This window comes from Melozone crissalis, unplaced genomic scaffold (assembly GCF_028551555.1).
Source record: "Melozone crissalis strain CALT ecotype California unplaced genomic scaffold, PUWL_Pcris_2 ptg000110l_1, whole genome shotgun sequence".
Classification (NCBI taxonomy): Eukaryota; Metazoa; Chordata; class Aves; order Passeriformes; family Passerellidae; genus Melozone; species Melozone crissalis.
In genome coordinates this window covers 1,792,856-1,805,964 of record NW_026535887.1, presented here as the reverse complement: position 1 = coordinate 1,805,964, position 13,109 = coordinate 1,792,856, and the positions used below count along the sequence as shown (strand labels likewise).

General features: G+C 49.2%; 1 protein-coding gene across 1 annotated transcript in view; it reads right to left on the bottom strand.

The window, feature by feature from the left end:
* The window catches only part of MKLN1 (muskelin 1), a 99,062-nt gene extending 94,193 nt beyond the window's left edge, over positions 1-4,869 (bottom strand). Inside the window, exon 1 of the mRNA XM_054292435.1 lies at positions 4,767-4,869. Coding sequence (XP_054148410.1) covers positions 4,767-4,861 — 95 coding nt within the window. The 5' untranslated portion in view covers positions 4,862-4,869. The remainder of the gene's footprint in view (positions 1-4,766) is intronic.
* Positions 4,870-13,109: the final 8,240 nt, after the last annotated feature.

Here is a 13,109-nt window from a genome sequence, read left to right as displayed (position 1 = left end):
TTTAGTTTGGCCAGGAATTTGCTGTTACATCCTCATAACTAGAAAGCAAAAGTTAAATTTGCATTCTCACTTTAAAAGCCTATGAGTCACTCATATTTTACTATCAAAATACCTTACACTAAGTTTTCTTCCCCTGGTTTGATGGAAATACAGCAAACTGATGAAAAAATAAAATTATTTTGAGTGTATTTTAACAAATCAACTAGATACTTCCTAGCAAAGGGACAACAAAGTTATTCAGCCTTCAGCATATGACACCACTCAAGGCATCAAACTGGAGAAGACTGGAATCCTCTGAACAACTGAAGTTAGATAATAGATAAATGTGAGTTGCAATGAAAAAGTGACACCAGCTAAGATGTTGTTGATGGCATTTAATTATCAGCTAAGAAACCAATCTCAATTTATATTCTTAATAACAGCCTTAGCACAAGAAATAAACAAAGCACTAATTAAAAATCCTGGAGTCAAACACAGGAAATATACTGATCTTCCTCTACGGAGATTCCATGCTGGAAAACTTGAAGGACTGAAAATCTGAGCAACAGAAACAGGATGAACATTCCTTACTGAAGTGTGTGAATAGAGGAACACAGCAAAAAGCTCTTGTTGGTCTCTGAAGTGGGATTTCAGCCACATAAAGCAGTGACAGAAGGACCTGAGTGCATTATCAAACACAAAATGCCATCAGTCATGAGGCTGAGGCAGCCACTAGAACCCACAGCCCCAGGATGCAGCAATCTGGCAGTAAAAACGGGCACAAAGCTGCCATCACACAGAGCACAGCACTTCACCTCTCATTCACCTGAGGAGCAAGTTCAAACTGGAGCAGGTACGAAAACAAGCCACTAAAAAGTCAGGATATTAAGTGCTTCTCTCAGTGAAGAGCTAGAGCTTCTGGTTCTATTGCTCACCAAAGGAAAAGAAAAAAAAAAAAAAAACAAAAAGCCAAATTGGAGCAACCTGCATTACCTTCTGAAACTCGTCATTCCCTCCTTGTCCAGAAAGAAACAAAGTGACGGAGCTCATCACTCCTGCAGGAGGGCAGAGAAGGGAGAGGACTGAGTCCATCTCCCTGGCTCTGTGCATGTCTAAAGACACCAGCACTCGTTTGTGTCACTGGAGTGAAGCCACTGCCATGCTGGGACAATCCCTAGGCCAGCTCCATGTGAGGCACCAGGGAGCAGCCTCCCCTGGGGCTCCATTCCTCCCCCTGAGGCTCCATTCCTCCAGGGAGGAACCCTGGAGAGACAAGGGGTGGATCTGACAGAGCAGTCTCAGGCAATGGGCTGGGCTGAGCATTTTCCAGGCTGGATAAGCTGAAGCCTCTCAATGCTGAACTGGTGCTTCTGTGTCACAGAGATCTTTTATGGAAAATCCTTTCCTTAGGATTTCTCCTCCTGAGAAGCTGAGATACCTCAGGAACAAAATGTAAACAATGGTTATCTGCTGCTGTGGAATGCAACAGGTGCATCTGGGATTGGTCTCATGTGGTTGTTTCTAATTATTGGCCAATCACAGCCCAGCTGGCCAGAGCCACAAACCTTTGTTATCATTCTTTCCTGTTCTATTCTTAGCTGGCCTTCTGATGAAACCCTTCCTTCTATTCTTTTAGTATAGTTTTAATGTAATATATATCATAAAATAATTAATCAGCCTTCTGAAACACGGAGTCAACATTCTCATCTCTTCCCTCAGCCTGAGACCCCTGTGAGCACCGTCACACTCCAGCACAGGCAGAGCATCTCTGGAAGCATCACATGTTTCAACACCAAATTTCCTCCTGGATCAATTCTCTTCCCAAAAGCACAACCTCTCCTACAACACAGTCACTATTACCAGACCAAATCTTTGATTTCTACCCACAGTTTCTAAAATAAATATCCAAGTCACTCAGGTACAAACCAATAGACATCTCCAATGATTTGAAAAACAGAAGTATTTCTTTTTCATTAAGACAATCCTCAATGTCTGGAAAGGTCCTTGCAGACATGCAGGCTGCTGCAGCTCTGGTAAAGCTGCCAGAAAGTGGATCCAGCACTAACAAATCCTCCAGCACCACCACCCAGTGCAGAGAAAAGGCACTGGCATTGAGCAGGGGAAGGTTCTCTGTCCCTGAAAGAAACGAGTGCTTTTCAATAGGCTACTGATCCTCAGCTAGAGCATGACCAGAAAGGCCTTTGAAAAACACTTTTTGTTTGCCTTTGTTTAGGCTTTTTTAATTAAAAGAGAGGTTATCAGATGATTTCAGTGTTCTGAAAAGTCTCAATGTCAGTTCAGCATCACATAAGCAGGTGAGGTGTCACTAGACATTTAATTTCCTCCCTGGTCAGCAGTGATGGAAGTTTTACATTCCAGAACTCTGTTTTACATTTAAAACCATACAACTACTTAAAGCAAGGGTTTAAATCACCCTTAACTCCTCTGCTGCTCCTCCCTGAGCACTCTGCCTGCAATACCACAGCTCCCAACAACAATCAATAATATTTAATAAGTTGTATATTCACTCCTACATACATGAGGGCAGAGCCCCTTTTCTCCTTAAAGGTTAAAGTGGTTTCTTTCTAGCTATGCCAGCAAATTTATTTAAACTAGAGCATAACCAGAATTCCCAATGTCACAGAGTCATGCAGGATGGAAAACATCCTCTAAGATCAAGTTTTTCCAGACAAGCATCATCTTGTTCTCCATATTAAATATGAAGAGAACCTTTAGCTGTGTGTGCATGCTGATCCCACAGGATGTTATGGTCTTGTCCCAGCAATTTTTAAGATTTCCATCTTCAGTCCATCCCCAAAAATCCACTCTCCCATATATTTCTTATTAAACTTTCTCTTTTTGAGATGCTGACCTTAAACCACAGGTCAAAGCCTCTCCCTTCCAATCCAGGCTGTATTCCAGCTCTCTCCCAGGCCATGGGAATAAAAAGTTAGCAAGCAAAAACCAAAACTTCCATAGCAAAACCAGAATCCCTCAGACCAAGGTCAGCACACCAGAGCCCAAGCCCATTGCTGGGATTACAGTGCTTAAAAGCAGATAATAAAATTGTTTGCACTGATGACAAGCACTTTTAAACAACATCTTAAAAGCAGCCAAATGCAAGGTCACAGGTCTGTAAAATATAAAATACTATCCCAGCTACAGGAACGGGAATTTGTATCAGGGAAGGCATTAAGGACTTTGGGCAGCACTGCAGATGCCACGTGAAACTTAATTCCTGACACGAGTCTGTAGCAAAAGGGACTAATGGGAGCCTTGGAAAGGAATATCAAGGACAAAGACAATACTCTGTGTTTGTACAGCATCACTGAGATCAATAATGGACTGTCACCCCTCTCCTCAGGGACCAACACTTTAACAAGATTTTAAAAGCCAGAAATGCCAGTAGAAATAACTACAAGCTCATCAGAGAGCTCAAAGAGGCACCCTAAGGGCAAGCTGTTTAAAAGGAAAGGTAAAGGGATGGCTTCATTACCACCAAAGATTACAAATTAAGAGAAGAAAGCAGTTCTTTTTCACATCTAACACAGAAAATATACAGAAAAACCAAACAATTCAGAGTTCAGTTAAAAACCTGGATTTAGAGGTTTACTTCATTTTGCAAAGTGGAGATAATTGAGGATATTAATAATTAACAACTAAGGCAACTCCGTCACTTGTTGATAGCGGGTGAGTGGAGGATACATCAATCAAAGGTCAGCAAAAGCAGCACAATCGATGGTGGGATGAGTCTGGACAGCCTATAATGACCTCGTTGTGCTGTGACCCCAGCAGTCCTCCCAAACCCAGCACCAAGGACGGCTCATCCCAAAGGTGAACCAAAAACATCACACCTAAACCACGCTGTGGTCACTCCAAACCTGTCAGTGACTAGAGAAATCCCACAGGCTGCAGCTGGATGCCAACAGAGGATGGGATCACTCGGTACAGCAGCGCAAACCGATGGCTCCAACAGCTCCTGCCAGCCCCCAAATTCCTAGAGGCAGGCCATTAGAGCAGCAGGTGACCCCTCTCCCCTAAAGCCACACACAGCAGGGGACACAGCCCAGCACTGCACAGGTCAGGGGCAGGACAGGACGCCCAGCTGCCAAAAAACACAGAGCCCACAAGCACCTGACAGAGGCAGGCCAGGGCAGGGGGGGCACTGATCCTTCTCGTTTCACCCAGTAACTGCCCAGCCTCTCCCACACCGGCGCCTGTTCTTCCCCCAAATCTGGGGTCAGCTTTAGCTGCAACTTTCCTTTGCCCATATCTCGTGCTAAAGCTACCCCCAAACGTGACTCTCCAGGCCCTGCCCTTTAACTCAAAAACCTGCAAGCCCAGACCCTCTGCCCCACGCAACTCCTCCCAAACCTCTTCATGAACCACTGCTCCAAACACAGCCCTGAGTGATGGTGGCCTTGTCCCTGAAGCTCCAGCCCTGCTGAGCACCTCCTGCCCCGCTAAAACCCCCAAATCCCGCAGCACAGATCTCCGCCAAACGCAGCCCCCAAACCCTGCCGTAGAGAACTCTCTTACACACAGCCACCCAAACTCTCCTGTAGAGACCCTGCTCACACACAGCTCCCCTAAACCTGCTGCCCAGAGCCCCCTCACACACAGAACGCCGCTCACACACAGCTCCGCTCCCACTTCCCCGGCCGCGGCCTCCTCGCGCGGGCCTCAGCGCGGGGCCCGCACAGGCCGCACACAGGCCCAGCCGCCCGGCCACCCCCACACCCGAGCCCGGAGCGCGTTCCAGGCGCGCCGCCGAGCCCGGCACTCACTCGGGCAGGTAGGTGGAGGAGAAGCTGCTCCAGCGGTGCAGGCTGTAGCCCAACACGCGACTCTCAGCGCCCGCCGGACCCGCCGCCGCCGCCATCTTGTTGTCAGCAGCGGCCCCGGCAGCGACCGCGGGGGGCGGGGCCAAGCTCTTAAAGGGGCCGCGCTCTTAAAGGGGCCGCGCCGGTGGGGGTGGGGACGGTCTGAGGGGGTTCGGGGGCGGCGGAGGGGGTGCTCCGTGGGACTGAGGGGTTCACACGCTGCCACTCGGGGATCAGGGGCCGTGAGGCGTTCAGGGGGTGCTCAGAGGGGCTGAGGAGATGCCCTGAGGGACTCAGAGGATGTCCCATGGAGCTGAGGTGGCCTGAGGAGCTCAGAGGGGCTGTGGGTCTGAGGGGGTTCCCTGAGGGACTCAGAGGATGTCCCATGGAGCTGAGGGGCTCAGAGGGGGCTGTGAGTCTGAGGGGGATGCCCTATGAAGCTGAGGTGGCCTGGAGGCTCAGAGGGGCTGTGGGTCTCAGGGGATCTGCTATGGAGCTGAGGTGGTCTGAGGGGTTCTGGGTCTGAGGGGATATTCTGAGGGACTCAAGGAATGCCCCATGGAGCTGAGGTGCCCTGAGGAGCTGAGGGGGACTCTGGGTCTCGGGGGATCCCCAATGGAGCTGAGGTGGCCTGAGGAGCTCAGAGGGGCTGTGGGTTTGAGGGAATGCTCTGAGGGGCTCAAGGGGTGCCTCAAGGATTTGGGGTGAGCTGAGAAGTTTGGGAAGTGCACTGTGGGGATGGGGGGCTCAGGGGGTGCCTCAGGAGGCTGAGGAGTCTTAATTACCAAATGTTCCTTCCCTAACTCTTCGTGGGTGGGTGACTTAGAAAGAGATCAAGAGAAACCCAGTGAGGTTTGATCCTGCACTGACTCCTGGATTTATAAAATTGTTAAGGTTGGAAAAGACCTTTAAGACCATTGAGTCCCTCCATCAATGAAGCACTGACAGGACCAGCACATAAGCTGGGCATTCTTTAACAAGCTTTTTTCTGTCTGAGGTTGTTGCAGGGTTTTTCCCGGAGAAGGGAGATGTTTTCGCCCAGAGCTCCCACCAAAGCAAGGGGGAAACTTGGGACACCCCTGGGGGAGCTCTGGGCTACTTGAGAAAGAAGGGGAGATATTTCAAGAGCAGGGGGAGGAAAAAAAAAAAAGCCAAACCAATAAACCACTGTCTGTTGGAAATGGCAGATTGGAGAGATATTATGAGGCAGGACAGCAGGATGCCTGGCTAGATTAAATTAGCACAAGGATTCTTTTATTTTTTTCCCCCTTTATTTTAGGAAAGTGAGTGAGAATGTGGCAGCAAAATCTGCCTGCGGATGAAAAACTCGCTCAGCAGCCTTGAAGGCTGAACATCAACTGGGTGTTTCAAAAGTGAGGGGGAGCAGAAAGCACTTCATCTCAAGACCCTTTCCCAGAGGGGGTTCGCTGTGTTTTCACTGGTATCAAAGCCACAGGGCTCAGCAACAACACAACAAAATCCATGGATGAGGCACAAACATCCGCATCTCCTTCTGCTGCTTCACTAACGAGGCCTTTTGAAGTTTGTGGCCTTCCTGTGGCATTTCAGACTTCACTTATGCCAGCTCCAGCTTGCAGGCATTCCCCTCCCAAAATTACCACAGGAGTAATAAAATAAATACTTTGCTGATGATAAATTCTCAATCCCAGAGGAAGAGATGCCACCTCAGTGTTCGGAGCCTTGCTAGGGGAGCGATGCCATGTGAAACCTGTGACCTCTGAATGTGAAATTTAGGGGATTGAGAGTGGGGATAGCAACCAGGAGAAGGAGGAAAAGGAGGAAGAGCCAGCAGCTCGCTGCTACACACTGAAACCACCCCAGGATTTCTCTGCCCAATATCCTGTTACCACTTGAATCAAGACCTGGATGCCAAGCCAGCGTATTTTTAGCACATTTTGGACTTAAAGCGAAGGGAATGCTGGTGAAATACGCAGTACTGACAGCCCTGGAAAATCTTTATTCATCTGCAGCACAGGCAGCGGGGAAGGCTGTGAGGAAGCAGAGCAATCCAAAGCTGCAAGCTGAGCCCTGTGGTCCCTCCAGCACAGCCTGCCCAGTCCTCTGCAGTCACCAGTGGCTGCTGGAGAAGAGGAGTTCTCCACACTCTGAGTGGACAGAGCACGGTGGGGAGGAGGGTGATGTGCAGGGCGGTGTTGTGCTGCAGATTTGGACAGCCTGCAGCCTCCAGATGAGCTCCCTGTATCCCAACCAGGGCAGCTGCTGGAGCCCAGCTGGTGGTGGGGCCATAGAAGAGTGGGAGAAAACTCAGAAAACACAGAAAATCTGAACCCCACTGTGCTGGTCCAGGCCTGTGCTGTGTTTGCCAATGTAACACTGGATCTGAGGAATGTGGGGAGCCCAGTGGCACCAAGATGCCTCATCCTACCTCCAGCAGTGACTGAGACCCATTGCTCCAGGAAAGTACCACAAAGGGGGCATTACACATAGAATCACAGGATCATTGAGGTTGGAAAAGACCTCTAAAATGATCAAGTCCAACCATTAGCCCAGCATTGCCAAACCCACCACTAAACTATGTTCCCAAGTGCAACATCTCCGTGATTTTTGAATACTTATAGAGATGGTGATTTCACCACTACCCAGAACAGCCTGTTTCAGTGCTTGACAACACTTTCAGTGAAGAAATTTTCTGAGGACGTTTCCTCTCATCCCATTGCTGGAAACAGACACCGACCCTCACCTGGCTGCACCCTCCTGTCAGGGAGCTGTAGAGAGTGAGTAATTTCCCCCTGAGTCTCCTTTTCTCCAGGCTGATCCCCTCCAGCTCCCCCACAGCTGCTCCTCATCAGACTTGTGCTCCTGGCCCTTCACAAGGTCCCTTGTCCTTATGAAGCAAACCCTGTGCAGGGTTTTCCTCCTTCTGCCCCCCTCACTTGGGACCTCACTGAAACCCTCCAGCACATTTTGGTGCCTCCCAGCCCAGAGCTGGCTGGGTGGATCTGTGCTGCCTGTGGCTGGCTGCTCTCTGAGGATGGGGCCGCAGAGGGGAAGAGAGAGCTTTCCCAGCAGCAGAAGGTCCCTTTGGCGTTCAGGGACCAGCCTGCCAGAGAGCTCGGAGGTCCCTGGACGTGTGCCTTGGACAGTAGCTGGAGTTGCTGGGAAAGGCCAAGGTGACCACAAGAGATGTTCCCCACGTCTCCTTGCCAGGAGGATGCACAGACAGCATTCACATGCTTGTCATCAGCGAGCTGGAACCCCAACTGCAGGAAACTCGGGGATTTTACAATTGTTTGTCAGCCTTGAGACAAATATCTCATCCCCCCCCCCCCCCCCCCCATCAGAAACTTGCTTCTCTACCGCGCGTGTGTTTCGAGTTTCCTCATGCAAAACCTCGCGTGGGCGTTTGGATATGTAATGAGCACATAGTTCAGGATGAAAACAAGTTTCGTGGAAGAGCCAAGTAACGCCAGAAAAATGAAAGCAATACAAACAACAACATGGCACGCGGCCATACCAGCCAGCTCGTGGGCCAGCCGGATATCACGTCCTCCCCGGAGCTGCGGAGCCGATCAGCTGTTGGAAAAAGAGACCTTTAAAGACAAGCGAGAGAGGAAATAGCATTGGCAGCACAGGCCTCTGCATGTTTCCTTCCAAAGCAGGACAGAGCCAAGGACATTAGGCAGAGCTGTAACATTTGGGGTCTCGTTGCTCAGCCATGAAGCGAGGCAGAAACCTCAAGTGGGCTGCAGTTGTGTAAACTCCCATTGTTCGGGGAGCGGAAGCGGGGCGCTGGCCCGGCGGGGTATTGTCCTACCAGATTTTGGCGATGCTCACCAAACCGAGCTCCTCCTGCAAGGCCAGGGCCTCATTTAACTCATGGTGCAAAGGGAATAAAACCTCCTGCCTGCACCAGACCCGGACCAAGAGCTTCCTCCCAAACAAAACCCCTGCTGCCTCTCACAGAACCTTCAAAGAAAAATGTTCCTAACCTGTGGGCAAGGCTGAAAGAGGACCAGAGGGAATTCCAAAACTCCTCAAGCTGGCCTCACTCATCTTCACCTCTCAATTTAATGACATGATGGAAAAAAGTGGCAAAGCTCATTGAGACCCAGTTCCTGTGGGGCTGCCATGCACATCCACACCAAAAAGGGATGAGAACAAGCCTTAAAACCAGATGATGTTTTATTTCTCCCCTTAAAAAGAGGGATCATCTGTGCCTCCTTACAATGCAGTAAAACAACACCTCCTTCAGCATAATAAAATACCTCTTCTGATCTAGGCCCTGATCCAAGCATCTGCTCCTGGGCTAAACACTCCAGTACCTGCTTGAGTCCTCTTCACTGCCTCTTGCAGCATCCGTCCTTTGGTTGAAGGCTTAAATCAGTGAAAGACTCACTGACAATCCAGAAGATTGAAAAGGGCCCGAAATGCCAGCGCCTCCATGAACACATTGGCATAATTCTCTGCATAAAAGCCAGCTTTAAAAGGCTTGTTTTGCAAAGCACAAGTGTGCATTTTTGTCGAATCAAGGTCAGTAACTCAGCTTCATTCACTAGTCTCCAGCTGCAAAACAACATGCCCCAGACAATGGAGGAAAGTGTATCTGAGTCAGAAGATGCCTTTTAAGGGATGCAAGTGGCTCTGAGCCACACTGGGGAAAGAGGATCTCCTTGGTACCCTGGCATGCTCAGCCCTGTCTGAACTGAAATAGGGCACCCGAGGGCAGGGAAAGACAGTGAGATGGGAATGGTGGCACAAATCACGCTGATACTCTCCATCCTTTGGTAAAATCACAGAATGGTTTGGGTTGGAAGGAACCTAAAGATGATCTAGTCCCAACCTCACCTGCCATGAACAGGGATATCTTCTACTAGGTCACATTGCTCAAGGCCTTATCCAGCCTGGCCTTGGACACTGCCAGGGTTGGGTCATCCACATCCTCCCACTGGTGCTCCAGCGCCTCACCACCATTACAGCAAAGAATTTTTTCCTAATATCTAGCCTAAATTTCCCCTCTTTCACTTTGTACCCATTACTCCTTGTCCTATCACTACAGCTCCTGATGAAGAATCCCTCTCTGACTTCCCTGTAGGCCCTTTTGGATACTGAAAGACTGCTATGAGATCTCCACACAACCTTCTCTTCTCCAGGCTGAACTGCCCCAACTTCCTCAGCCTGTCTTTGTGAGGGAGATATTCCTGTCTTCTTGCCAGTTTTGTGGCCCTCCTCTGGACTTTGCTTAAACAATTCTATGTCCTTCTTTTTTGGAAAATGCCATTTTCCGACGTCACCCCCGTGCCACTCCCTCTGTGCCCACCGGTGTGATGCGCCACCACGCTTAGCTCCACTCCACAATTCAGCACTCGTAGGAAGCAGACTAGACACTCCCAGCTGTGCCTCAGGCTAAAAATATTTACTCATCTCTTCCCCCCCAGGCAGGTGTGTTCATCCCAGGCAGGACTGCTCCCACAGGGATGCTCCTCCACGGCAAGCACTCGCTGCTCATTGTACACTGCAGAGTGCTGGGGTGTTGTGATGATTCCTCTGAATCACCCAAAGAGAGCTCTGTCCTGTGTTTCAGATGCAAAATGTGCCTTGGAATTCAATAGTTGCTATAGTGCCTAATTACACATTTTATGGCGTACTTAGTCACAATGGCTAGAGCTCTTGTTACTAGACTTGAGCTCCTTCTGTTGCTAAAAAGCTCCTCTTTTTGCTAAATGTTTTCTCTCTGCATTAGAAACAGTGTATTGCAGCGTTTTTTCACTCCAAAAATATCCCAAATTCATGGAGCACTGGTCATCAAATTGATAGTAGCGAGCTTGCAGCCCTCTTTCTGTCTGTGGTGCTCCCCAATGCTCACCAAAGTCAGCTCAAATGACAGCAGTAAAACATTTCCCAGGATCCAGGAGCTCTTGAGCACTGGTCCTGGCAGCACTGCTGTCTGTGGTTTGGAGACAAGTCACACTGTCTGCTTGGGGCATCCACACCTTCTCCTGGGGGCTTACAGAGAAGGTGGACTCCTCTTCCCAGGGGATGATTCAGCCCATCAAAGTAGGACACGTCCTGTGTGAAGCTGAATCACTCCTGAGGTGCTGGTCTGTCTAAGCACATTCTGGAAGGGCTCAGCTTTATTGCAGATGGCTGAGATGGGTAAGACAAGCCCCATGCTCTGCATTCCTCCTGTAAACTGGAGGAATTAAATTGGAATTGACTGGAAGGTCACACCCCACCTAAGGTACTATGTTCATCTCTGGAGCCCCCAATGTAAGAAGAACATGGAGCTGTTGGAGCAAGTCCAGAGGAAGCCATAAAGATGCTCCAAGGGCTGGAACAACTCTGCTCTGGAGCCAGGCCGGGAGAGCTGGCGGTGTACATCTGAAGAAGACAAGGCTCTGGGGAGACATGAGATCTCCTTCCAGTGCACAAAAGGGCTCCAGGAGAGCTGGAGAGGGCTTGGAACAAAAGCATGGGGTGACAGAACAAGGGAGAATGGCTTCCCACTGCCAGCAGGCAGGGTCAGATGGGATATTGGGAATAAATTCTTCCTTATGAGGGTGGGGAGGCCCCAGCACAGGTTGCTCGGAGAAGCTGTGGCTGCCCCGTCTTTGTCATTGTTCAAGAAGAGGTTGGACAGGGCTTGGAGCAGCCCAGTGGAAGGTGTAGGGAGCTGGAATGAGATGATCTTCAGGACAGGGCTTGGAGCAGCCCAGTGGAAGGTGTCCCTGCCCACGGCAGGGGAGCTGGAATGAGATGATCTTCAGCATCTCTTCCATCCCAAACCATTCTCTGATACAGGCACAGGGATGTTCTCCACCCTATAGGACAGGACTGGTCTGTCCCCTGTTAACCTCTTTTTGTACCTGGTTTTCTTCACAAGGAGAACGGAACCTAAGTACTTAATTGCCTACTTTCTAAGGAGTCAGGCAGGATAATTAACTAATGTTTGGGTAATGTGTCATAGGGTAGGAGTGCTAAGTAGTGTTCTGTCAGCAGCACAGTGGGAAAGTGAAGGACTCAATCCTGTTTTTCAGCCGCGAATGTCACGGTCCCCCCCAAGTCCATTGTTCCTCTTGACTGGTTTGCTGAGGGCAGGGAACTTGGGCAAAGTGTTTAAAGGAAGAGGATGTGAGGGGACAGCAGAGAGCTGTTTGTAGTCCAGAAGAACAGTCAGAAAAACTGGGTGAATTTTGGAAAGAGAAAACTGCCAATGAAGCCAAAAGCAGGAAATATGCCTGAGACTGCACAGAAAATCCTTACATTTATAAGTGTGGTGTAAATATTCAACAGCAATATCCTCTGAGTGAAAAAAGTGCATCAAAGAAACTTTTCTTGCACTGCTTATTGCACACAGGCAACACAGTGGGAATTATGGTACAAGGACCCATCTAACTCACCCTTAGATTGAAGCAGACTCAACCCAGCAGAGATTTCACATCTTTAATTTTTATTACTGTGCAAATTGTGTTACGGATGAACTTCAAGCCCTCCTCATGTCCGCTGATCATAATTGATGAGATTTCAATCTCACCTCCTTGAAGTTAAACATCTGAGAGACACTTTGGTTAATAGTTTGCCTTTCAGAGCAGTGCATTAGTTCTCTTGTGCTCCTGTCTGCCTAATTTAGAGCGAGTGGCCAAGAGTGGTGCAATTAAGGAAGGAGGAATCTTGGGCTGAAGCTCTCGGTGCTTTCAAATGACCAGCAGACCCTTCAGTGCCAGCTTGTTTTTTTTACAATAGCTGGAACAACACTTTCCATGACTCACTGCTAATTAAGCTCTGGATTTGCAAACAAAGGTTTTTAACCTGTTCTGATTTCATATGAAAATTATGAAATTCAGTGCTCTCCCACTGCTCTCTTAGGATGTTCTGGGCCACCTCTGCAAACCTGACTCTTTCCAGGCCAATCCAGGGAGGCACATTCTCCCTCTGCCTCTCTTCTAAACAGCCCAAGGTTTCTCATTCTCTTTAGTTATTTTCTCCTCTTGAGGACAGTCTCATGCTTTGATCTGTGCAGAAGATGACTTTTCCAGTGAGGCTGTTGGGCTGTCCCTGTTTCCTGTGGAGTGTCCAGCCACAGACCACATGGAGATGATGCCAGCTCCCATCCCTTCTCCTTGGAGTGGCTTAGCCAGCTGCAGACCATCTCAGCACCTTCTGCCAATGCTCTGCATCCTGTACAAACTTCTCACTTGGAATCTCCACAGCCAGGAATAAGGAGAGGAAAAACCATGGATAACCTGGAACTGATCGTCTCCACCGCGGTGGTTCTCTGATCTTTCACACAGAGATCCATAAGGAGCAGTAATGCCTCTGGAAAAGGAA